The following is a 24985-nucleotide window of genomic DNA, read 5'->3' as shown; positions in this document are numbered from 1 at the left end:
GTATAAAAACTGTGGATGGCTGGAGTTTTCAGTTACAAATAAAGTTGTTTGCCTGACTTTGGCTTTTTTTATAACAGAAAGAATGGAACAACAGGATGAATGAAATGACGTTCAATACAACTCGACATAGAAATAAACATTTTATTGGTTTGTTAAAAAAAAATTGATGAAGGGATAACAATTTAATTATGTACAAATTAGAAAATGCACTGGGTCCATTAAAAAATTGTGATACATAAACATTAAAACAACTACTGCTATTGCATTAGCAGTAAAGGTATGAAAATATATTCACCTTATCCCTGACTTAATAATCTATTAATTTCAACGTTCCACTTAACATCCAGTATTGGCAACCACCCACTGATCACACAACAATCAAATCTATACATCACAATTGTACACGGGGACTCCAACTAAAATATGGCATCAACTAAGGTGCCTTCATGCCTATAGATACAGATGGTGTTTAATGCACTTCATACAATGTTAAATACAAAATTTGAAGCAGCTATGGAAGAGCTAAAATTATGTTTATACCCACTAACTATGTAGTAGTCACTAGAATAAATAGAAGACCAGTCATAGAAAGATCAGTCAAACACATTCTTTCACCAACAGCAAACATTCAACAAGTTCATTACAATGACACTAGTAGCTACATCAGTCAATTCATAACCGCTCACTTACTTGACCAATCTCTTGAAATATTTCCTTGTTTACCAAGTACTAGTATTTGGTTTTATAAATACTAAAGAACACATCATGCCCATCATGAATGAATGTTTCAATAAACAACACCCCAACAAGTCAATACCCCTGGTCTAATATCTGCTATCACACCTCAAACTAAACACACAGGTATCATTAGTGACATGGGATGGTGACACTCTCTGTTTTGTCTGTCGTCACCTCATGACATGATATATGAAGATCTCCTTCTCTGGAAAAAACATTTGACACAGGGAGTTAACCTTAAGGAACAATTAGGTCTTTTTCACACAATTTATTTAAAGTAAAAATAAGTTAATGAAAGTGAGTTTAAGATATAGACATGAACAAGATCACAAGAATAACATCAAGATTTTACAGCAGCAAGTAAAGAAAAGGATTAAAAACCCTTAGACTATTTCCTAGGGACTACCAATGTAAGAAGAACTTTTTTTAGATTATACAGAGAGGATATCTAATCCAAACCAACGAATACACAACTATCAAAATAAGTAAATAAACATTTCTAACCTCTTTAAGTGGAAGTTGGATTTGATTGTAGATCCAGGTGGCAAGTCACGCATGACCAACTGTTAATGATAAACACATTTAGAAATTTTATTGAAGTATGTTTTTATTATAATAAATAAAATTATAATACAAATTATAAAATTGATACAACATATTGGAGAATAAATACATGGAACAATAGAAATGACAAGAAGATAATAAAAACTCTGGCCTAAACCTAGTATTAACAACTACCAAGTACCTTGGCCTAAACCTAGTATTAATAATGGCTAAGAACCTTGGCCTAAACCTAGTATTAACAATGGCTAAGTACCTTGGCAAGTAGTTTGGCTGTCTCTAAAGTGGCTGGCTCATCAGCTTCAAATATCTCTAAAGCAACAGCAGTCTGTTGTGGGTCAAGTGTGAGGGTGTGTTGTCTTCTAGTGGGGGCCAAACTGTGCTGGGGGACCACAACCTCCAACTCATCTTTGCTGACCTAATGACAAAGTCAAGGGCTAAATGTAAGAATTTTAATGGACCAATGGAAGAGGAGAAGGAGGATAAGGAAATGAGTGGCAAACTGTCTTGGGTTATTACATTTGTTACATAAAACATGAATAGGAAAATTCTTCCATTAGATACATTTTTAGTCCCAATCTGTAGTTAACAATTTTAGTGCCAATCTGTAGTTAACAATTTTAGTGCCAATCTGTAGCTAACAATTTTAGTGCCAATCTGTAGTTAACAATTTTAGTGCCAATCTGTAGCTAACAATTTTAGTGCCAATCTGTAGTTAACAATTTTAGTGCCAATCTGTAGTTAACAAAATGGCTCTGACTAAGCTCCTCACTAGCCTGGTCATTCTGGCTGAACAAGAGATTGGCTGTGTTTTTTTTTGTTAGTCAAATTTTAGTTACATAAGAGCCCGTTTAACCTTCTAATAAGTTAGAAATTGATTAACTGCATAGGTGTACATCAAATCTAGGTGAAAATATTTAAAATATGATTCAGAGAGGTGACACAGCTGATGCTGTTTGATTGACATTTTGTTGGGAACTCTTGGGCACACTGAAAATAATGACGCACACTAAGGGAATAGGGTGCACAATGCAAGTTGGGATCACATCTATCAAACTATTCTTTAACTTACTCGTATACAAAGAGATTTAGGGAAAATCTTGAAGTTTACTGTGGAAGCCTCGTTATCAATACTGATGTTTCCTGTGTCATTCCCTACCAATAGGGCTGCCTGAAATAAACATTGACAGGGGTTTAGTATTTAAGTCATGTTCAACAATTGTACTCATAAACAATTCAAACTGTAACTCACTTCTTTAGCAGCACCTAAGGCTATAATTTCATCCTCTGGTATGGAGTTGAGTAGCGTTGAAGACGACAGAAAATCTCCTATAACCTTCTTTAAGAGAGGAGGTTTGGCACCACCCCCACAGATTATCACCTGTAAACAGACATCAACATAAAACATTCTAGGATGGAGGAGAGGGCAAGGGAATAAAAACATCACACCTTACATGGTAGACAATGTTACAAGTTTGTGTAGTTAACACTGACAGATTTATAGCTTGCAAATAGATGAGAAACTTGGAATCAACATACATGTAAAAAGTACATACACAATAACAAATGTAATTAAAAATTCGCAAAAAAAAAAAACCACACTTCATTACCTTGGAGATATCTTCTTTGTTGCAGCCAGCACTTTTTAAAACTTCCTCTATTAGACCTGTACATTTGGACAGCAGTGGCATACACAAGCTATCAAACCTGGCCCTGCAGATGTCAAACCAAATGAGCAATGAGTTATTGCAGCAGTCCTCAACACTTATCACATAGTAAAAGGCATTGTTTTCTATTCAGTTAGTGAGTTATTCAGGGTTCGTACTGCTTTTTGAAAATGAAATTCCAGACTTTTTCCAGACATTTTCCAGACTTTTTGGAAAAATTCCAGACTTTAGACAGATAATTGTGTTAGCGAATAATTTTTTAAAATGATGCACTATTTGTACTGTCATTATAATTACTTATACTAAATTGACATTTATTTTAGGCTATATTCACAGTGAACTTTCTCTAGCCAAATTGACAAAAAAACATTTTTTCTAAGTTTGCCTACTCCACCCTACCTAAAATTTTAACAATTAAAATAATTGATTAAAATGATGCAACTATTTTGTTTCCAACATTAGACTTATGTAATCTGTTCCTGATCTAATTGCTTATGTTTTCAATTAAACTATCATTAAAATGGTATTGCATAATAGTGAGAGTTAATTACTATAAAGAGTAATAATGTAATGTATTAATGTAGGTCTGCTCTTGTTAAGTAGCCTAAATAAATATAGGTTACTTGTACAAAAAAAAATGTAGAGCAAAAAAAAAAAAAAAAATCATTCACTGTTTGTGCTTATAGTAATAGCTGAGAAACGGGTCTGCAATTTAAAAAAAAAAAAGTTGCCGGTATCCTTCTTCCCCCCCCCCCCCCACATACACGACACGGTGATGGGGTCACTGTGAGGTCATAGTAGTCTAGACTTCAGTATGCCTGTTTAATACGTCATAACAGGAACTGTGCTGTGACTTATACCCCCTCCCCCACCTTACTTACCAAGCGGTACCAACTACGCACTTGGGGTCACGGTGAGTTCACACAAAGGACCGATGTTACAAGGAGGGGCGGGGTAGTCTAACTTTAATCGTCAGCATTTGCAAAGATTTCAAAAAACAGTTTAATGGAAGGTGAATTAAAATTAAAGGGGACATCCATTTATGACGTACACATGGAGGGGGGAAGGGGTCAGAAGATTTTGTGATTACATTCTAAAACAAACATAAAACTTGTATCTTGTGAGTAGAAAGTAAAATTAAGACGACTGTGTTAGTGTTTTAAAAACCATCACAGCGTGTAAACAAAACACGGTATTTATATCTGCCCTAACATTATTATAAAACCCTCCTCCCGACTTTCCGGAGTGTGACGTCATTTATGGTCGACTCCTTAATAAAAATAGTACCTCTTGGTTAAGCTGAAGCAAACAGAATTACAGGTATGAACCCAAGGAGGCCTTGCGACTTATTAATCTTATAAATGCTAATATTAATCCAAAGTAAGTGAACGCGTGTGGACAGAGGGCGGGGAGGGGGGGGGGGAGTGGGGAAAGGGGGGGGGGGGTCTAAAATCCGAAAAATTGTTGTAATTCATAAATGGATGACGCCTTACAGACTGATACATTATATCTAAACTACCACTCACACATCTCTCCCATAACTTTTGTTATGACTGCCTGCATGCAAACTCAAACGATGAAAAAATAGCGGGTAAAATCGAGAGCCTAACAATTCTGACGGCGATCATTCTTTCAATAAATGACAATTGTAAGTACTTGTAACAAATTCACACGGTCAGTCGTGCCACAAAATATCTCTTCCCTCCCTTCCCCTCTTCTCCCAATGACGTAGTAACTGAGCATTTTTTCTGCGAACCAGCGAAAAAACGTGACAACACAGTGTAAACCCGCGCGATAACGCGGGAAAAAAATTGGAGTTAATTCACTTAAAAAAAATTCATAAAAAACGTTTTAATAACAAGCTTTTATGTAATGATGCACTAAAAAGTAGAAAATAAATTATAGACTACTATTTAAATAACTATAAAGAAAAGCGTGGGTCACTTTAGTATCTATTGGATACCTTTACTAATGTTAAGGAAGACACCCACGCTTTTCTTTATAGTTATTTAAATAGTAGTCTATAATTTATTTTCTACTTTTTAGTGCATCATTACATAAAAGCTTGTTATTAAAACGTTTTTTATGAATTTTTTTTCAGTACTTTACATGTTTTATCTACAATAGAGTTACATGACTAAAAACCATTGCGCGCCTACTGAATATCACGTTCAGTAGGCGCGCAATGGTTTTTGAACGCAGCCATTACGTGGTCGTGATGGCGCAGCTATTGATGACGCGTGTGGTGTGGTTGGCTAGACATGCCTACTAATTCGGTCCAAATTTTAATTAATTCATAAAAAATCAATTAGGCATCCAATTAAGTCAAATTTAGTTTCAGATTGCATTGTCTTCATGTCTTGACCCACGTGCCAACTGTGAATCGTGTCGGTCAAGTAGAACTGTCCGAATTTTCACTCCTGCGTTTCCGTCAAGACAGACTTACGACAGACAGAGGAAGTGAGTTAAATAAAAGCTTGTAAAAATAGCAATTTTTTAAGTTGGAAAATATGGACTACGAAGTTTTGTTTCTAAAACTAGATTCCAGACTTTTTCCAGACTTTTAAAAAATCCTGCCCAAAAACTAGCGATTTTCCAGACTTTTTTAAGTCTTAAATTCACTTTTCGAAATTCAAGACTTTTTCCAGACTTTCCAGACTGCGTACGAACCCTGGTTATTGCAGCAATCTCCAAAACTTATCAGATAGTAAAAGGCATTGTTTTCAATTCAGCTTGGAACTTAATGTCAGTTATGCTTAAAATTACAAAAAATAGAATTAAAGAAAAGCAGTTGACCTGGACATGTTGTAATGAAAGTCACAGCCTTCAAACAGAGAGTCCACAGCACACTGGGCAGTGATCATAGTGGTGAGGGCGTGTTTACAGCGCTCAGCTGCCAGTCCAAGCTTACTCACTGACCTCTTGTTGGTACTCATGTTCAGACGGAACTGTCTGTTCAAACAAATATTTTGGTTAGTTCAAAATTTAAGTTACGTTATTCTGTATTTACATCTATCATAAAAATTTATATTTAAATATTTTAGTTCACCATTTCAATTTTGTATTTATATCCATTATTTGAGTCTAAACAAATATTTGGTTAGTTTAATTAACATCCAAAGTAAGTTATACTGTTTATTTATTATATACTAATACAAAAAGCACCAAGTTAACTTGAATTATAGTAGTATAAATAGATTCAATACAATCAAGCAAACCTGTTGAACTCTGAAGTAAGAAATGCCTGAAGGACTTCTGTGAACTTGTCCCCACCAAACTGTGTGTCTGCAGCCTTGGCTATAATTCTATACATGCCTTGCTCAATATCTACAATAACAGCCTCATGAGACGTCCCACCCAAACGATAAACAAGTGTCTTGCTGGCAAAATGAAGACATGTATAATTAATACCCTCACTTGAGGCAAGAAATGTTAGTAAATAATGGCTCAGTAACATATTTTTTTAGATTAAATTATGAAAGATTTTAAACTAAAACAACATTGACAACAAGATATTTTCAATTACTTCAATTAAATTACAAAATGAAAATAGCCGTTCTTAATATAAAAAGCATTACAAAAGAGACGTACAAGTGTTCTGTTTGGTCCAACTGACCAACATCAAAAGCCAGCAATGCAGCAGACGTTTCATTGATGACTCGCAGAATGTTAAATCCTGCCTTGGTTGCTGCCTCACTGCAACAGGACAACAACATCAGTTTAAAATGGTTGATGCTTATCACAGACCACGGCATAAGACATCCATTAAGTTTGATAACTAGGGCTACAATAGTTTCTTACCTAACAATGGTCCTTTGTTTGACATCAAAATCTGGTGGGACAGCTAAAACTGCATCTTTTATCCCACTACCTCCATGACTTTGTGCTGTTTCTATTCAACAACAGGGAAGAAAATAAATCTACATGATACAACAATTTATTTTCAGGAAATTACTATCTATATTTTAAAATAATGAGCTGAATTTTTGTGTTAAACTTAAGTAAAGAAATAACCCTAACATGAGTAACTATTATTAATCTGAGATACATGATAAAGGGCACAGAAAGTAAAGGTGCGTTGTTCCCCTCCAAGTTTTAAGTCTTTCAGTAACCTACAAAGACATCTACAAAACAAAGAAATTCTGTAGTTATATTGTTGTATATTGTTGTATTCAACAATAATCAATAAATCCACTTACCTAGCAATTTTTTATAAATTAACTCCATGATTTGGCTGGGGGTATATCTCAGTGTCTTTCCTTTCTGTTCAACTTCAAACAAAGGCAGCCCATTATCCTTGACAATCTGTTGCAAAATAAATAGTCAAAATGACACATTTTTTAAAGTAAATCACTGCCAATATTTTTTTTATAGTAACTTCAACATAAATGGTCAATCAACTAAATCATTTTACAAATTTTGTACATTTTACAAATTTTGTACATTTTACAAATTTTTAAGTGAATAACAATGAAATAATTTTAAAAAATATTTTGATAAATATATTTTTAAGGAAATTGAAACAAACAAACTTGCCCAATGCACAAGCAACAAATAAGACTTACACGGACGCTGGTAGATTCTATGTACTCCTTGACCAGTGGGTCATCAAACTGACAGCCCACCAATCGTTTGACATGAGAGACTGTGTTTGAGGCATTGCGGATTATCTCCTGCTTGGCTGCAGCACCGACAGACTAGAGTGTTACAAAGGACATGCAGATACAATTATAAAATACTGATCAAATACTTGAGGGGAAATAAATCTGATAAGAACAAAATAAAATAATTTAAAATAACATACATTTGATACATCCAGCTCTGGTTATTATGATCGTTTAAAAGAAATAATATCTTTGCTCTAACACAATTTATATCAAATCCAATTTTACAAATTATACACTTCAATTTCAAATTTTTCAATTCTGTAGCATACCAGAATTTTCATTCACTGAATCCAAAGAACAGTGCATACTGTATACACCAACTTACAATTTCATGGTCTGTAAAAGCCACAACAGCAGGTGTTACTCTGTCTCCAAGATCATTTGCAATGACATTAGTTTTACCATCCTACAAACATAACAAAAAAACATAAGCTATAGTCATAGTGATCCATTAAAAGATTTTAGGTCATATAATTTCACAGCCTTGGTTTTTATTTAATTCTGGCATTCAAAGTTTAAGCTATTAGCTAATAAGCTCACTAGTTGTAACTAAGTTTGAACAAAAGAAGGATTTGTTCAGTATTTTATATGAAATGTTAAGACTTTTAAAATGTACTGAGCTGAAATACTTTTATTGTGACTAATAAGTAATTTTAAAAGGAGGAGCCTTGGTGAAATGCAAGATGGCTTAGCTGTCTGTCTTTGTTACAAAGAATACATTTAAAATCTGGTAATCTGTATTCTATTATTTTAACCTGCACCTAGCTTTGGTGCTGAAATAACACTTTATGTAAAGATTGAATTGCTAATAGGCTAAGAGAAAAAAATCAGGCAGTACTGACATCTATTCTTAAAATGCATTTCACTCAGTGAACAGATTTAGAAATTAGAGAATCATTGTGTTCCGCAAAATGCTGCCGCAGTGTATTTAGATCCAAGTCACATGTTTTATCAATTTAATGTCAAGCCACCTACATTTTTAATCTACTGAAAATTAAAAGGCCGATGCTAGCCGGAAAAAGATACACATGCGCAATGGATAGAAACTACGACTTTCCATCGCAGCGATGTTTTCTGTGGTACTGCGCATGCGTGTGTTTACAACCGCTGAACCCTAACACCAACCCTACTTCTAGCCCTAACCCTAGGTCACTGCGCATGCGCAGCTATCTTATGCCGACTAAGTGGAGACAAATCTTCCGAGTAGTCACTTCGAAATTAAAATTTTATTCTCATATTTCTGGTTCCTAGAATGAGATTCTGCCATAGAAGAACTAGTTTTACTAGACAATAGACATCTAGATCTAGCTACAAATAATTTTATGAACAAATGACAAATAGGCCTAGATCTAGTGAAAAAAAATGTGTCCATAACAATAAAACAAAAATTGACAATAGTCACGATTGAAACTTTGATAGTGATACTGTTACTAGATCTAGAGATACTATGATACAAACACTATGAAAGTCCAGTCATTGTCCTCTACTCCTTGATCTAGTCTCTGGAAACTGGAAGCCAAGTGGGCCCTTTTAATCTATTTTAACACGTTTTTCTTAACTCAGCTTCGCGTTTATTTGTTTGTTTGTTTGGATGTTTGTTGTTAAAATTGACATCGAAAATTAGCCCACTTCTGATTGCTCTAGAGATCTGAAATTTGGAATGCAGGCTATTTTCGCCTAACAATTTCAGATGCAATCATAAAAACTAGCAATTAGAGACCTAAATTAGCTTAATTAAATTACGCCCCAAGGACCATAAAATCGAGGACATGATTTCTAAACATACCGACAAGACTGGAGGCCTATTGACACAGTTACTTCGGCCCCAATCGATGTGAGCGCGCTGGCCGTGATCGTATAGTGGTTAGTACTTCGCGTTGTGGCCGCGACAACCCAGGTTCGAATCCTGGTCACGGCATGTAGGCTTAATTAAATTACGCCCTTTCTCTGTTTAAAGCGTATCGGTCGCTCAAGATTTTTAGTCCGCGTATTTATAAACACTTAGTCAAGTCATACTTAATCAAGTCATTAGATAAAGTAGAAAATAAACTATATAAAAAACTTTTTAAAAAACACGTTTTTCATGTGTAGCAGCGGACTAAAAAGGAGAAAATAAAATAACTAAAAAATTTAAAAAAAAAAAAAACACGTTTTTCTTGTGGACTAAAAAGTAGAAAATAAATTTTTCTTTTGTGCTTCCTCGAGCTGTGCAGGTTCTTGTGATGACTGACAAAAAAACGTGGGTCGGGCAGATGGGTCGGGAAATTTGATGGAGAACGTACCCACGTTTTTTGTCAGTCATCACAAGAACCTGCACAGCTCGAGGAAGCACAAAAGAAAAATTTATTTTCTACTTTTTAGTCAACAAGAAAAACGTGTTTTTTTTAAAAGTATTTTATCTAATCTAGATATACTAATATTAGTATTTCTCTCTAACTTGGAGGCGTGGTCCGTTGCTAACAACAATATGGCGTCCGGACTGGACGCTTGACTTCAGACGATTTTTCGGCCAAATTCCAGAGACCTTCTACTAATTAGTTTTTAAAATGTTTACCACGCACAAAATGGCGGGACTTTCACGTTATAACAACAAGCTATAGGTGGCAGGGCTATATATGCCAGAAAAGCATTTTAAAATTTGCGTTGGAGAATGAAGGCTAAATTTAAAAGTTGGTTTCATCAAAAATACTAGAACTTTTTAAATATCGATTTCCATATTACAAAATTGATTTCCATAGTAAAGCATTATTAGTTTTATCAGTCTATGAAAAAATAAATCAAATATCGTCAACCGTTTTTTTATAAGACCAGCCGCAAAAATGACAACCAAATTTTTTTTGAAAAAAAAACCACGTGACCACTATTTGGAGATCACTAGTGAGGAACTCTTGTGCATGGCCACTTAAAAAGTCTAACCTGATTTGTGGTTTTCTTTACCTTCAAGGGTTAGAAGAGTTGTCATGGAGAGATGTGTTGGACATGGCAGTGATTGACAATAAATATTAAATTAAGTAATTTAGTTTAAAAAGAACTAAAAACTCCAAAGTTAGTGCCTAATGGATTAAATATGGATGTCTATTATTAGGGTTGTCGGTATCTGCCGAGATCGCTGTAAAAACATGACCCGAAATCGCCCATTACTTTCTGATACCGGGGGCACGAGATTTGGTTTTGCATACTAATAATTTTTTAATTTATGGTAATTAATTAAGTTTAAAAGGTCATTTCCTAATTTTAATTTAAAAGTAGAATGGTTTTCCCATTGTTTTGATGGCTTAGCGATCTGATTGCACGCTGTCTCTGCTTTGGTCTTCCCCCTGTATGAAGGCTAGTTTCAAATACGTTGGAATCACGATTTTTTAAAAGGTTATTCTAGATGAGTGAAGATTACTGAGCAGACATATCTTATATATGTGGAAATGATATTTGTTTTTGGATATTTTGACTCTGACATTAGATATACTCGTTTAGAGGTGGTCACTGTATGTAGGTCGCGTTGCCACCATTGTTATATTTTTTCATCCCGATCTCCGGCCTTAAGTTTGATCAACTAACAACAGCATTCTTATGGAATGTGCAGTGCAAACAAATCTCCAAATTTTTTATTTCAAAATATATTTACATACCCATCTTTAATTTTTTCAGCTCTAGTTCTACAGAATATGTTTTTCCTAAAATCCAATTTTGTCAGACTAGACTGACAAGAGTCAGACCTAGATCTAGGTTACCTGTCTGTTGCTATACACTAGCATTGTGCTAACTGTAATTTTAAGTATTCAAGTTCTACTTACCCTTAGATATAGTTATATGCTGAAAATAAGAATCCATACACAATTCACACATAAAAACATTGATCTGATAACTTCATTTCACTTATTACAAAATGGCTTTTATATGGACTCTACTTCACCTTCCCAAAATAACAAGGCAGTTATAGACATATTACAGTGTTCAAGTCATTTACTTTAGATTTCTGACTATGGAGTTCTTTCATTCACTGTATTTATATAAAATATTGCTTTAGAAACATTTTCATATTGCGCAGCAGTTTTATAACAAAATGGCTTAAAGATGGACTCTACTTCACCTGCCCAAAATAATGAGGCAATTATATGCACATAACAGTGTTCAAGTCATTTACTTTAGATTTCTAACTTTGTAGTTCTTTCATTTGCTGTATTTATATAAAATATGGCTTAAGAAACATTTTCATATTTGCGCAGCACACAGTTTTTTGGGGTTATGGGAGGAAGCCAACACAAAAATATAAGTTCTGTATTATTTTTATTCATTTCAACAGCATTTACAAGTTCTATATATCATTCTAGTTAAACTCTGCAAATATGAACAAAATACAACTGCAAGTAAAATAACTATGCTCAATTTATTCAGGTATACCATGACTTGTCACAATTGGCCAATGCAAAAGCAAGGGGATTCCACCCCTCACAAAAAAATTCGCTAAAAAAAAAATATTTGAGCTAGACAGAAAATTTTTTTTTGTTTTGTTTTCATTTTGTTGAGCTCTACAAGAATATGTAATTTTTATTTTTATATGATGATTAGTGCTTTTTTACCAAAATCCCTACTATTATTCAGTGGTCATGTTTAAATTGATAATTGCGTAAATTCTAGATTTAGTGAGAAAAACTAACTAATATAGATCAGCTAATTAAAACTTGGATAATGTGTTCATATTACAGATCAATAAGTTATATTAATCGGCCTACAATATTGGCCAATACTATTTCTAAATCTGAGTAGTTTCTCTAGCTCTAGTGACTAGATCTAGAGTGTCTCATTCATTGTTGTTATTTCTCCCTCCTCCCCTTCCCCACTTTGCTGTCGAGTGTCGTCAGTTTCCAACCACCATTAGCGATAAATTAGGGAAAAAGTGGCAAGAATCAATATTTAATCTAGAAAATATTCAACAACTATAACAGTTGTTCAAAATGTGTAACTTTAAATTGATTAACACTTGCCCTGTAAACTGCTAAACAAGCAGAACACGTGCCGAGATGTAAACCGAAGGCTGCCATTTTGACGCTTTTTCATAACTACATGTTCCAGGTTTTTTAACTGAAAGATGTTAAATGAAATGGAGGCTCTAAACAAAAAACTAAAATGTCGGAATTGATGAACATTTTAAAATTAATAATTTATTCTAAATTCAAAATATTAGCTATGATCGTTATAGTTTTGAGAAAGTAATTTTAAAATTATAACTATGCTATTGCTAAAGTTATTATGTTTTAAAAAGTTGCTTAGGGCCTAAGGAAATCAGAATATTTTCGAAGGCTACTTCCGGATATTTAGCTACCCTGGCAATCACTCAAGTGGAAGCCTAAAACAATATTTACAACAACACAGACAAGCGAAAATGTACAACAAAATCGTTCTGTCTTTATCAATAATCATGTGCATTGTTGCATATTATTTCAGCCCCAAATTTGCAACAGTGCTGTTAAATAAAATATCCGGCTCATTATTAGGCCAAAGCGCTCCAGAAGAAAAGGTTAGGATTTTTAGTAAAGAAGAACTAGCCACTTTCAAAGGAGAGAATAGCAATGAAGTTTACCTAGCGCTTGTTGGTCATGTTTTTGATGTTTCAAAAGGAAAAAAACATTATGGACCTGGAGGTGGTTATTCTTTTTTTGCTGGTGTGGATGGATCAAAAGCTTTTGTTACTGGAAAATTTGTTGAAGAGGATTTAACTGATGATATATCAGAGTTAACAACATCAGAAATTCTGTCTTTGGAAAATTGGAAAGCTTTTTATGAAAAAGATTACAAATGCATTGGTAAAGTAGAAGGAGCTTTCTTTGACAAAAATGGCCAAGAGCTCCCAATGATGGAATTGTATCGTAAAAAGCTTCGAACAGCACTGCTAGAAAAAGATGTTATTGAAAATGACAAAAAGCTGTTTCCACCATGCAATTCAGAATGGAGTCAAAGGAATGGTGGTAGAGTTTGGTGTTCAACAAGAAGTGGTGGAGTGGCCAGAGACTGGTCAGGTGTGCCCAGGTTGTACTACTCAGCTGGAAGTACTCAGCCTAGATGCGCTTGTGTCCGCACGACTGGGCCACCTTCCCATGATCTGCAAAGCGAAACACACAAGGGTCGAGGAGATCTTGACAACCCAAATTTGAATGTGTATCCAAACTGCGATGCTATGTCTGAATCATGTCCATTACCAGAAACAGCATAAATCATTCTTAGCTTTTAAAATGTTTTTGATAAGTTTTACTATTTTCATTTTTTTTTACTTCTGAATCATAGTGGTTTAGGCTAGTTATTATTTATATAAATAGTTTTTAATATCACTGTATCATACACATCTTTAATGGCCTTGATTAATTGAATAATGCCATCCACGTAAAACATATATGGGATGTCTGAATGAACTTCCAAAATAGGCCAGTTAATTGTCAACTAGACCTACTTAAATGTGATTAATAAAATGTGCCAGTATCTATGCACGGCTCACATAAATTTAATAAACTGCCAAGCTCACTCTGTATTAGTTTTTTATAGTTTGATTGTATACTTTTTTACATTGACATTTTTATTTTAAAGTATTGTTAAGTGATAAAAGTATGTTTAAGTGATTGTATCACTATACATTTTGAACTAATGTCTGTCAGCAATGCCTATTTCATTGTTATTTTTGTGAAAATACATGTGTTCTTATTATTGCAATTTGCAATAACTTCGATAAAACAAATTGTTACATTTAAAATTTACAAAAAGGCCTAATTGTCACAGAATTTTAATTTGCGTAATAATAAACAAAAACATTTTTAAAAAATAAGGCACCACTTAAAGTTAATATCATTCTATTGGATCATATTGGGCTTTTTAATGTCCTAATTAAGGCAAGCATACTGTATGTAATTGGCAAATGATTAAATCTTAACCACATATTGGTAAAGTCTAATCAATCCTTCCTTAATGTGTCCTTTTGAAAGTCAGCATTTATTATACATTCTGTTAATAAACAGCAGACTTATGATTTAAAAACCTATCAATAAATTTATTTGTATTAAGTTTTAAACATCCCATGTCAATACTACTGTAAAGTAGAGCTGCATGTTTAATATAAGATGCTCAATACACATTTTTTAACTCCATTAACTGTATTAGTATAGAAACACATTTCACTTTTTTTTTTTTTTTAAATCAAATGGTTATAGGGTATATGTTTTTAAATTTTATTTGTAATGCCAATAATTTATGGACTTGTTTTTACATTATATATATAGTGTGTTCAATCTAGTTCAGTTGAGAATTGAATGTTAATATTTAAATATGCTGCTGGTCTATGTTTAATAAAAAAAAATAATTGTTGATTTATATTTGTATACATAATTATACCCTCCAGTTTTAAACTTAGCATAACTTAGTGATTACATTTGAAAATTCACGTCTGTGTGTTCATATGAAATTTGTATCACTTGCATACAAATTAGCCCTATTTTTGTGCAGTATAAATATCTTTACACTAGGCGTATAATTGTTTTTTATGTGCAGAAAGAAGATACCCATTTTGGTATCATTAAAATTTGTGCCTGTCAGTGGAAAACTGTTGAACAAAAAAAGATATGAATGAACGTGCCTAGCCATGATTTCATGCTGATGCTTAGACTTAGACCCTGTCTATAAAATGTATTATATACACATTATTGTAGCTAGTGTTATACAAAAAAACCTCAGAGGCACATCTATTTGTAATTAATAAAAATAATTAAGTGAATAACTTCAATAAGAATGAGATTTTTATTTTATAAATAATGTTTAGGGGTTTTGATTTCCTTGCCTACTTTTCAAAATAGTTCGCTGAATGAATCCTTCTTCGGAAGTGTTATGGTTATGGGTTATAGGTATACTATTTTTTAGAAAAATTTGGATACAAATATATACATTATAATATAGTAATATGGGATGTGTTCGTTGGAAAAGAAACAGATTGTTTTTTGAATGAGGTAAAGTTAGAAAAGTTTAGAAGTAGCTGTTGTAGACATAACAGAGTGGGACCTGTTTAAGTAAAGGACTGACATATTTTAATAGAAACTGCCTAAGTAATGGTACTAAATAACTGAATTTGCTTCCTAAGAAAATTTATAGAATGCTTGGGTAGATCTTGTCATTGATGTATATTTTATGTTTTTTTTTACTTCCATTTATCATAATTCTGATTTCAGGTTTTATTTAATTTATGTGTACTAAATATACTGAAACATATTTGATACATGTGATTTAATTTATAAATGGTTGGCAATAATATGTGATTCACATGCATTTAATTTAAAAATCAAATTTTATTTTGCTTTCACCATAACAGTATGATCAAATACATGTTTTCACTAATAATTCTTGGCTTCATGGTTTCTTTTTATGTTGCTATTTGTGTTGTGTAAGCCTGTTTATTGTACCAGGATTGTAAAATATTTACTCAAAAATTGCTTGCTTTTCTGCAGTCTGGAAAGTTATGGCAATTTAAAACTTTAAAAAATTAGGTAGGGAAAAAATTATCACAATTTTGCTCATTGGATGTTTAATTTAATTTTAAATCTGTCTCAGTGTAGAAAAATTTTAACTACCCTTGCAGACCTGATAGTTCATGGGCCAGATGAAGTAGAGTTCACCAGTTTTTAACCTTGGAATATAAAGGGATTGTATGGTCAGCACCGTATTTTTCCAGACTTGAGTCAGGTAGCATACAGGAAGGTTGGATTCATTGGTATCTTGTGGAGAATGGAACTTAAGACTTTTAAATCAACATTCATATGATCTGCTACTTAGCCAGATCTTTGATCTCTTTACAGTAACTATAAACTTGAGCAAAGGAATGAATAACATTTTAAACAAATAGAGTAAAGTACAATATTTTTTATTTAACTAATAACTAAACCTCACACTTTTGTAAATCTTAATATCAGTAAACAAAAATACAGATCAGTATAGCATCTTTGACAATATCAGTGATGTATTTTTAATTTGGACAGAGTCAGTGTTGCGACAAAGACAACAACACTGTACAGATAGGAGATAGCACCGCATCTACTGTTTGCTTCTGTCATACACTACTTCTCCATGCCAGATGACAGATGAAATGACATTTCTGCTGTTGCCCATTTGGTAGATTAAATGCTCCCAACTGGAAAGTAAGAAAATCATTATTTTAGGCCTACATGCATTGTGACAATAACAAAACAAAGGCACATTAGAAAGTCATTTGAAAGTTATATTAAGTAGGAATTTAGGTTCGTCCGGATTTGCTGACATTTATAAAAAATTTCAGAATTCAGTCACTATAAATTTCCATACAAAGGGAAACTACTCAATTAATATTTAAAACAAAGTCACCATAACATGGTTATATCCCTTTATGAAAAAAAAAAAAAAAGATAAATGAGAGGTAACGTCGTCGTTTGCAGGAATCCCTTTGCTCAAATTCAACTGTAGCTCTTCTTGTAAAAGCAAGTTTAAACTGTGTTTATTCATATCGTAAAAAAAGAATTCATCATTTTATCAAAAACTATACCCAGGTGTCAGGGGTACGACCTTGAACCTTCCCAGCTTTGGTAGAAAACCCATAAAGCTCACCTGGGTGTGTCCAGCAGAATCAGGTTGCCCCACTTTCCCACCTCGATGGACCCGTGGCTGGTGGATCTCCCCAGGGCGTGGGCGGAGTTAAGTGTGGCAGCTGCCAGCGCTTCCGGCATCGACATTTTCATTGTGACACAGGCTAGGTTCATCACAAGGGGCTGGATGGAACAAAATTATGACATTTTCATTGTGACATTTTCATTGTGACACAGGCTAGGTTCATCACAAGGGGCTGGATGGAACAAAATTATGACATTTTCATTGTGACACAGGCTAGATTCATCACAAGGGGCTGGATGGAACAAAATTATGACAATTGGTAAATTGGAAACAATTTAGAAAAAATGTCATCAGTGTACGAAATTATGACACATTTTAAATTAAAGTAAACTATGACAAATGGTAACTGGAACGAAATTATGACAAATGTTAACTGAAACGAAATTATGACAAATGGTAACTGGAACGAAATTATGACAAATGGTAACTGGAACGAAATTATGACAAATGGTAACTGGAACGAAATATGACAAATGGTAACGGGAACGAAATTATGACAAATGGTAACTGGAACGAAATTATGACAAATGGTAACTGGAACGAAATTATGACAAATGGTAACTGGAACGAAATTATGACAAATGGTAACTGGAACGAAATTATGACAAATGGTAACTGGAACGAAATATGACAAATGGTAACGGGAACGAAATTATGACAAATAGTAACTGGAACGAAATTATGACAAATGGTAACTGGAACGAAATTATGACAAATGGTAACTGGAACGAAATTATGACAAATGGTAACTAGAACGAAATTATGACAAATGGTAACTGGAACGAAATTATGACAAATGGTAACTGGAACGAAATTATGACAAATGGTAACTAGAACGAAATCATGCCACAATGTAACTGGAATGAAATGATGACAATCGGCTGGATAAACATACCATGTCTAAACAATAGGCATTCGGGTTGAAGTCTGTCCCCAGGGCCACGATGACCCCTGCGTCTATCATCGCCCGGACAGGGGGTGGCCGCAGGCGCAGGTTGTAGGCCGTGGTGGGGAGGACGACTGCCACAGTGTCCGAACCTGCCATGGCTTGAATGCCTTCCTCGGAAATTTCTTCCAAATGGCTGATAGCTTTGGCACCGAGTTCAACTCCCATCTAGAATTTGGTGGGGAAAATATTTAAATTCTCAGTAAAAGCGTCAAACCCAATTGTCTAGAGTTCTGTTCCCTAATATGGTGTAGAGGAAAGTAAAAGCCAGGGGCGTAGATAGGGGAGGGTGGGTGGGGCGGTTAGTTAATTTCTACATTGTAAGTAATAGCTAGTTTTTAATATTATTATAATAATATTAAGCTTGCTTGAACTTTTATCGGGGCAAAAATTCCAGTTGTCAAAAAAAAACATTTTTGGGGTGGGGTGGATTAAGTGTGACGTCATTTTTAGGGGAAATGAATTTGGTGATAATGGGGCGAGGGATGAGGCATGTACAAATTTTATTATTCTCAAATTATGGAGAGGTTGTGTTGTTCAACCAGATTGCTAACGGGTGTTTGCAGTAGAAATGGTCAGTTTTTTTTTCTGGTCAGTGAAGTCAACTAAGTCGCACCATTACTTTTTTTAATAATGCAAATCATAAAAGTTGTCTTTAAAAAAAATAAGACCAATATTGTTAACGCTTAATGTATAAATTACTTAGTAACATTAAAAAAAGAAAGACAACCTCTGCTGAATGAAGTCTATGTAGCTCTTCACCGTGAAAGTTTATCTGAAGCCCGGCATTTTTCCCCGCCATTAAAATAGCGCGGGACTGCGTGACATCGTAGACGCCCCTCTCACAGAACACATCAATGTTGTCCACATGCATCTCGCCCGAGGCCATCAGACTTTGGATGTGTGGGATGTGGTGGCTGATGATATCATCGGTTGCTTCTTGGGCGCTTTTGCCTCTAGATTAAAGTTAAGTATATATTTTTAGCCTCGGTATCATGAGCAGTGTTCCTTCCAGACTCAAACTTTTTTCTCTTGGGGGGAGGGGGCACTTGATATTGGGGGAGGGGGTGTGGACTAAATTTTCCGTGGAGGAGGGGCATTTGTATTTGTAAGTATTTGTATTTATAAGTATTTGTTTATTATATAAATTCCATTTCGTTCGGGGGGGGGGGGGGGGAAGGGGGGGGGAGGGGGAGGACTTTCTTGGGGTGGGGGTGGAGGTGAAGAGATGCCTGGGAAAAACTCATCATGAGCATTTGTGGTATGATTGAGAGCATACTGATGTAAGGAGCAGAGGCGTATCCAGGTTTTCGTTGTAGGGGGAGCGAAATGAGCAAAAAAAGGCGCCGAATATTTAACACGTTCTATATACGTTCTATATATATATATATATATATATATATATATATATATATATATATATATATATATATATATATATATATATATATATATATATATATATATATATATATATATATATATCTGTATGTCATTAATTCGCTGTGATGTAAAATAAATTGAAAGTAGCACTCTGAAGAAATAAGAAAAAACACACAATGTTGGCCGACAAAACAAAAATTGTATCAATCTAAACAATATATATATATATATATATATATATATATATATATATATATATATATATATATATATATATATATATATAAATATATATATATATAAATATATATATATATATATATATATATATATATATATATATATATATATATATATATATATATATATATATGTAACTAGGGTAGTTACCATACTATTGTAAGAACGTATTACAGTCTGATGCAACAGTTGCAGGACTGATAACGAACACCAGGCCGCTGCGCAGTTAATAGTTCTGATGCAACAAATGGTAATGATTACGTATACGAGGGGATGATGGGAAGGCGACTGGTAGAGAGAGGCAGTATCAAGTTGGTTACTGAACGGGGTAGACGTATTGTGTTATGTGAGGATAGGAATTATGGACACGTGCATTCTGTTATGTGAGGACTAGTGAGGACAGTGGGGGTCAGTTGGTTCATTGTATTCTTGTGGAACATTGGTGCATTGTTATAAGGAGCATTTCTATTGATTCATGTAATAAAGAGATCAATGTAAACCTGCATTTCCGAGTATCTATATTGTGGTCGATGTTGTGTGCTGGTCAAAGGTAGCACGAGTAAATACACTCGGTAACATTTGGCGCTGTCAGCAGTGAAATCGGTAACATTTGGCACTACAAGTAAATAGACTCGGTAACATATATATATATATATACATATATACATATATATATATATATATATATATATATATATATATATATATATATATATATATATATATATATATATATATATATATATACACTACAACCAAAAACAATGAACGTAACGTAACACAATCTGTTTTGTAATTCTTGTAAACAAAATTTCTTACATAATAATTCCTGGGGAATTATTTAAGACAAGGGAAATAGGGGAAATAATCACTCTCTTAATATAAATATGTATATATCTACATATTTAATTATAAATGTCAAAACAAATAATTACTTTAGAATAAAATGAAATTGTTTAAGACTATTCGTGTTTATAAAATGTTTTTGTCTATAATCAGAATTTAATATATCGTCATCATAAATGCTAAAACATTACAGCATAATGAAAGTTTTTAAAATCAGAGTTGGTATAAAAGCACTCTTTTCGTTAACTAGAAAAACATTCGGAATAACAACCTACATATAACTAAATATCGGTCTTTCAGTTCAGTACATACATTTTGATTAACTACTGCTTCTTTGTGTTCTTTAAAGATCATTTTTTTAACATAGTGATAGGTATGGGTTAGATCACTGTATTGATCACACACCTTTTTACTGGTAATTTCAAAAACAATATTCACAGAGTGTTACGTTTAAAATGCTAATTTTCTGGCGGAATGTTGCTTTGGTACATCATTACGCGTTCTCTACATGTACTTAACAGATCAGTTCGGGGTGGGTTGGGGGGGGGGGGGGATGGGTTCAACTTCATTCACCACTGTCCGTTCACTTTAGGTCAATTATCGAACCCAGTGTATACCTAGGTGTGACGTTATTGTCGCTCTACACAATTGTGGTGGTAAGGGGGGGGGGGGGGAGATAACCAACTCAGAGTGAACATAGCGTCAGTTTTTAGATGATTGTTCTAAACATACAAATATATTACACAGATATATATTACAGAAATAGATTTAAATAAGTAGCAGTGGTATTATGACAATATTTTTTTACAGAGGGGTCCATGTGGGAGGGGGGGGGGGTTGTAACTGTTTTATATAATTTGTAATCGTAATCACTATCGCCCAAACTGTTTCTGTATTGTAATTTTAAAAAAAAATTAATTACACGATTCAAACTGTATATATAAAGTAATTATGTGTGAAGTTTTATGTATAACATTTTCTAATTCAATTATTCGTAAGCAAATACATTATACAGTTGCCTTAAACACCCCTCTTGCCAATTGGTACTACCGTAGAGGTATTTTAAAAATTGCAATACATCGTAATGGTTATTTTTAGAATGGCAAACTGATGCAGCTGTTAATATGTGTTGTAAACGTAGACACTACTAGACTAGAACAATAATGCAAAATATTGCTGCATGAAAAGAAATCTTGTGATTTACATAGATGTGCCGACCAAAATATTTTTTAACAACTATCATTGTTTAAAACTTTGAACTTAAAAAGTTTCCAAAAAAGGCGCCACTTTGCTGAAAATGGCCAGAGGGGGAGCGGCCGCTCCCCCTGCTCCCCCCCCCCCCTGCGTACGCTACTGGTAAGGAGTGTTGTTTTTTTTTTTACTTAGAAAATTCTGTAATGTAACTGTAAAATCGATCTCAAACACCGTTACTTATTTTAAATAACCAGGGTATAATATTGCACAAGGACGAGTTAAACTATTGGATAGATTTTCTACTATTGTTGAGTTGCAAGCGAGTGGACGCCAGCATTAACAAGTACAAACTATTTATAGGTTAAGTCACAATACCAATACTTGTGATCTATACGTTAGCTACAATGTATAAACAAAAGAGATTAAGTGTATGATATATGTATCAATTACATTCTATAAATAGCATAACACACTTAGACTACGACTTATTTATCAGTGACAATCTATTTATAGCATATTATACTTAGAATAAGACTTTTTTATCAGTAACAATCTATTAATAGCATATCATACTTAGAATAAGACTCATTTATCAGTGACGATCTATTAATAGCATATCATACTTAAAATAAGACTTATTTATCAGTGACAATCTATTAATAGCATATCATATTTAAAATAAGACAGTGACAATCTATAAATAGCACAACATACACAGGCACGGCGTGAGCACCGCAGTAGGTGGACGAGACATCGATCTTCTCCCTCCGCCTCGCCTGGTCTAGAACCCGCAGCATCTTCACCTCGTTCTCCAGGTCCAGGCCGTATCCGCTCTTACACTCGACCAGCGTGGTGCCGGAGCTGACCATCTGACGTAGGCGGGAGGTCAAGGACGAGTAGAGCGTGACCTCACTGGCCTGCTGGGTGTGGCGGACTGTGAAGTTGATCCCCCCGCCCATCTGGTGGACGTCCATGTAGGTCGCTCCCGCCAGCTGGGGAGGGGGTGGGAGAGGGGGGGGGGGGCGACGACATTGAAATGGGATGTTTATTATTAAAATAAAATATTTCAAAGTTATGGAACAGTTTATATCTCTTCTAATTCTACTTCTCTTATTTAAAGTATTATTATTTTGATTAAAATAAAATTTAAATATTTCAAAGTTATGGAACAGTTTATATCTCTTCTAATTCTACTTCTCTTATTTAAAGTATTATTATTTTGATTAAAATAAAATTTAAATATTTCAAAGTTATGGAACAGTTTATATCTCTTCTAATTCTACTTCTCTTATTTAAAGTATTATTATTTTGGTTAAAATAAAATTTAAATATTTCAAAGTTATGGAACAGTTTATATCTCTTCTAATTCTACTTCTCTTATTTAAAGTATTATGGCGAAGGAAGAGGACAGAGGGGTCGTCCATAAATGACGTCACACTCGTAGGGGGAGGGGGAGTCCGTAACGCTGTGACGGTGTGTGATGAGGGGGAGGGGGGGGGGGGGTTCAGATGGTGCGACGTCACATTTTTGCATTATAAAAAAGCAATGTTAGAAAACGAATTTTAGACGTTATTTTGCGTTTTGGAAAACTGTTTTAATAAATTGAAATAAAAATTGAGCAAAATACTCTGTTTTGACAGAGTTCAGACAAGATTTTGGAAAAATATAGCTGTTAAAAAAAAATTCAACTGCAAATTTTTAGGGGGGGGGGGTTTAGGCTGAGGTGTGACGTCATTTTAGGGGGGGGGTCTGGCTTTTTGTGACGAAGTGTGGGGGAGGGGGGGGGGGGGAGGTAAAAATCGTCAAAAAAAAAGCGTGACGTCATTCATGGATGACCCCAGAGATTAAATATCATAAAAAAAAGTACGAGTCGACCCGCTGCGTAGCATAAGCGATATTTAGTAGTTTTATTTTCTACTTTTTAGTAATTCATAATTTGTGAATTCGTCAGTACCAATGCTGCGACTGAAAATTTTGCTTTAAAACACTATCAGTAGCTAATGAAGGACAATTATCCTAACCCCCCCCCCCCCCCCCCCCCCCCCCCCCCCCCCCCCCCCCCCCCCCCCCCCCCCAAAAAAAAATCAGTTATTTTACGTAAAAAATTTAAAGATTAGCAATTGGGAAGGAAGATCAGACTAGGTTAACTACTATTTTCAATTGACAAAAATCAATATCAGCAGACTACAAGTAATCTCACGGGGGTAATTAAAAAGTTGGATTGGATACAAACCTTCATGGCGAACTCGTGAACTCTGTCACCTTCCCATATGGGGTGAGTATGTGCGTCAACTAACCCTAGGAGAATAGAGGTTCATCTATAGGGGTCATCTGTTTTCTAAATAGTTCAAATATAGGGGTCATCTGTTTTATAAATAGTATATCTATAGGGGTCATCTGTTTTATAAATAGTATATCTATAGGGGTCATCTGTTTTCTAAATAGTTCATCTATAATGGTCATCTGTTTTATAAATGGTTCATCTATAGGGGTCATTTGTTTTATAAGTAGTACATCTATAGGGGTCATTTGTTTTATAAGTAGTACATCTATAGGGGTCATTTGTTTTATAAGTAGTACATCTATAGGGGTCATTTGTTTTATAAATAGTTCATCTATAGGAGTCATCTGTTTTATAAATAGCTTATCTATAGGGGTCATCTATTTTATAAATAGTTCAAATATAGGCAGGGGGTCGTAGCGAGGGGGGGGGGGCGGGGGGTGCGGACCGCACCGGGTGACACCATTTAGGGGGGTGACACCAAGGCAAAAAATAGGAAAAATATATAGAGAAAAACTTGAGGGGGGGGGGGTGCAAATCGAAAGTTCGAGGGGGGGGGGTGCAAATGGAAAACTTGAGGGGGGGGGGTGCAAATCGAAAGTTTGAGGGGGGGGGGGGTGCAAATCGAAAACTTGAGGGGGGGGTGCAAATCGAAAGTTTGAGGGGGGGTGCAAATCGAAAATTTGAAAGTTTGTCCCCGGGAAGGGTCGCTACGCCTCTGGGGGGGGGTGACACCATTAAGTGCCGCACCGGGTGACACCCGACCTCGCTACGCCACTGAATATAGGGATCA

At 34.5% G+C, this 24985-nt stretch overlaps 3 protein-coding genes and 1 non-coding gene across 4 annotated transcripts; 2 read left to right on the top strand and 2 right to left on the bottom strand.

Moving 5' to 3' along the window:
- Positions 1–160: 160 nt before the first annotated feature.
- Positions 161–12701, bottom strand: LOC131947870 (heat shock 70 kDa protein 14). The gene is made up of 14 exons (XM_059309254.1): positions 12616–12701; positions 7959–8039; positions 7532–7663; positions 7166–7271; positions 6768–6858; positions 6558–6662; positions 6185–6346; positions 5763–5918; positions 2910–3012; positions 2552–2680; positions 2372–2470; positions 1556–1717; positions 1243–1301; positions 161–943 (listed from the first exon to the last, which is right to left on the bottom strand). Exons 1-14 carry the CDS (start codon positions 12670–12672, stop codon positions 868–870), a joined length of 1518 nt encoding a protein of 505 aa, XP_059165237.1. The 5' UTR covers positions 12673–12701; the 3' UTR covers positions 161–867.
- Positions 9480–9551, top strand: Trnah-gug (transfer RNA histidin (anticodon GUG)). Its single transcript has one exon. It is a non-coding gene; the product is annotated as a tRNA-His (tRNA).
- Positions 12702–12962: 261 nt separating the features above from the next.
- On the top strand, positions 12963–15991 carry LOC131947872 (neuferricin-like). Its single transcript, XM_059309255.1, has one exon. The coding sequence runs from the start codon at positions 13014–13016 to the stop codon at positions 13839–13841; it is 828 nt and encodes a 275-aa protein (XP_059165238.1). The 5' UTR covers positions 12963–13013; the 3' UTR covers positions 13842–15991.
- Positions 15992–16535: 544 nt separating this feature from the next.
- On the bottom strand, positions 16536–24203 carry LOC131947859 (putative imidazolonepropionase; the record flags this gene model as incomplete). Its single annotated transcript, XM_059309235.1, is given in 6 exon segments — positions 16536–16790; positions 17240–17400; positions 18198–18416; positions 18979–19204; positions 22626–22903; positions 24145–24203. Coding segments are annotated over 6 exon segments (1040 nt in total), but the record flags the coding sequence as incomplete, so codon positions are not given.
- Positions 24204–24985: the final 782 nt, after the last annotated feature.

The sequence above is a fragment of the Physella acuta genome, unplaced genomic scaffold, assembly GCF_028476545.2.
Source record: "Physella acuta isolate Inbredline_101_S28 unplaced genomic scaffold, ASM2847654v3 ptg000610l, whole genome shotgun sequence".
Lineage (NCBI taxonomy): Eukaryota > Metazoa > Mollusca > Gastropoda > Physidae > Physella > Physella acuta.
This window is presented reverse-complemented; position numbering and strand designations above follow the sequence as displayed.

What these genes read in the sequence shown, in the direction of transcription:
- LOC131947872 (XM_059309255.1), top strand. Translation starts at nt 13,014, where the DNA reads ATGTACAACAAAATCGTTCTGTCTTTATCAATAATCATGTGCATTGTT.
- LOC131947870 (XM_059309254.1), bottom strand. Translation starts at nt 12,672, where the DNA reads ATGGCAGCCTTCGGTTTACATCTCGGCACGTGTTCTGCTTGTTTAGCA. An exon ending in AATTTATAAAAAATTGCTAG is followed by an intron (nt 6,859 to 7,165) that starts GTAAGTGGATTT and finishes GTTGTTGAATAG; the next exon opens with AAACAGCACAAAGTCATGGA. An exon ending in TTTCATTACAACATGTCCAG is followed by an intron (nt 3,013 to 5,762) that starts GTCAACTGCTTT and finishes TGACATCTGCAG; the next exon opens with GGCCAGGTTTGATAGCTTGT.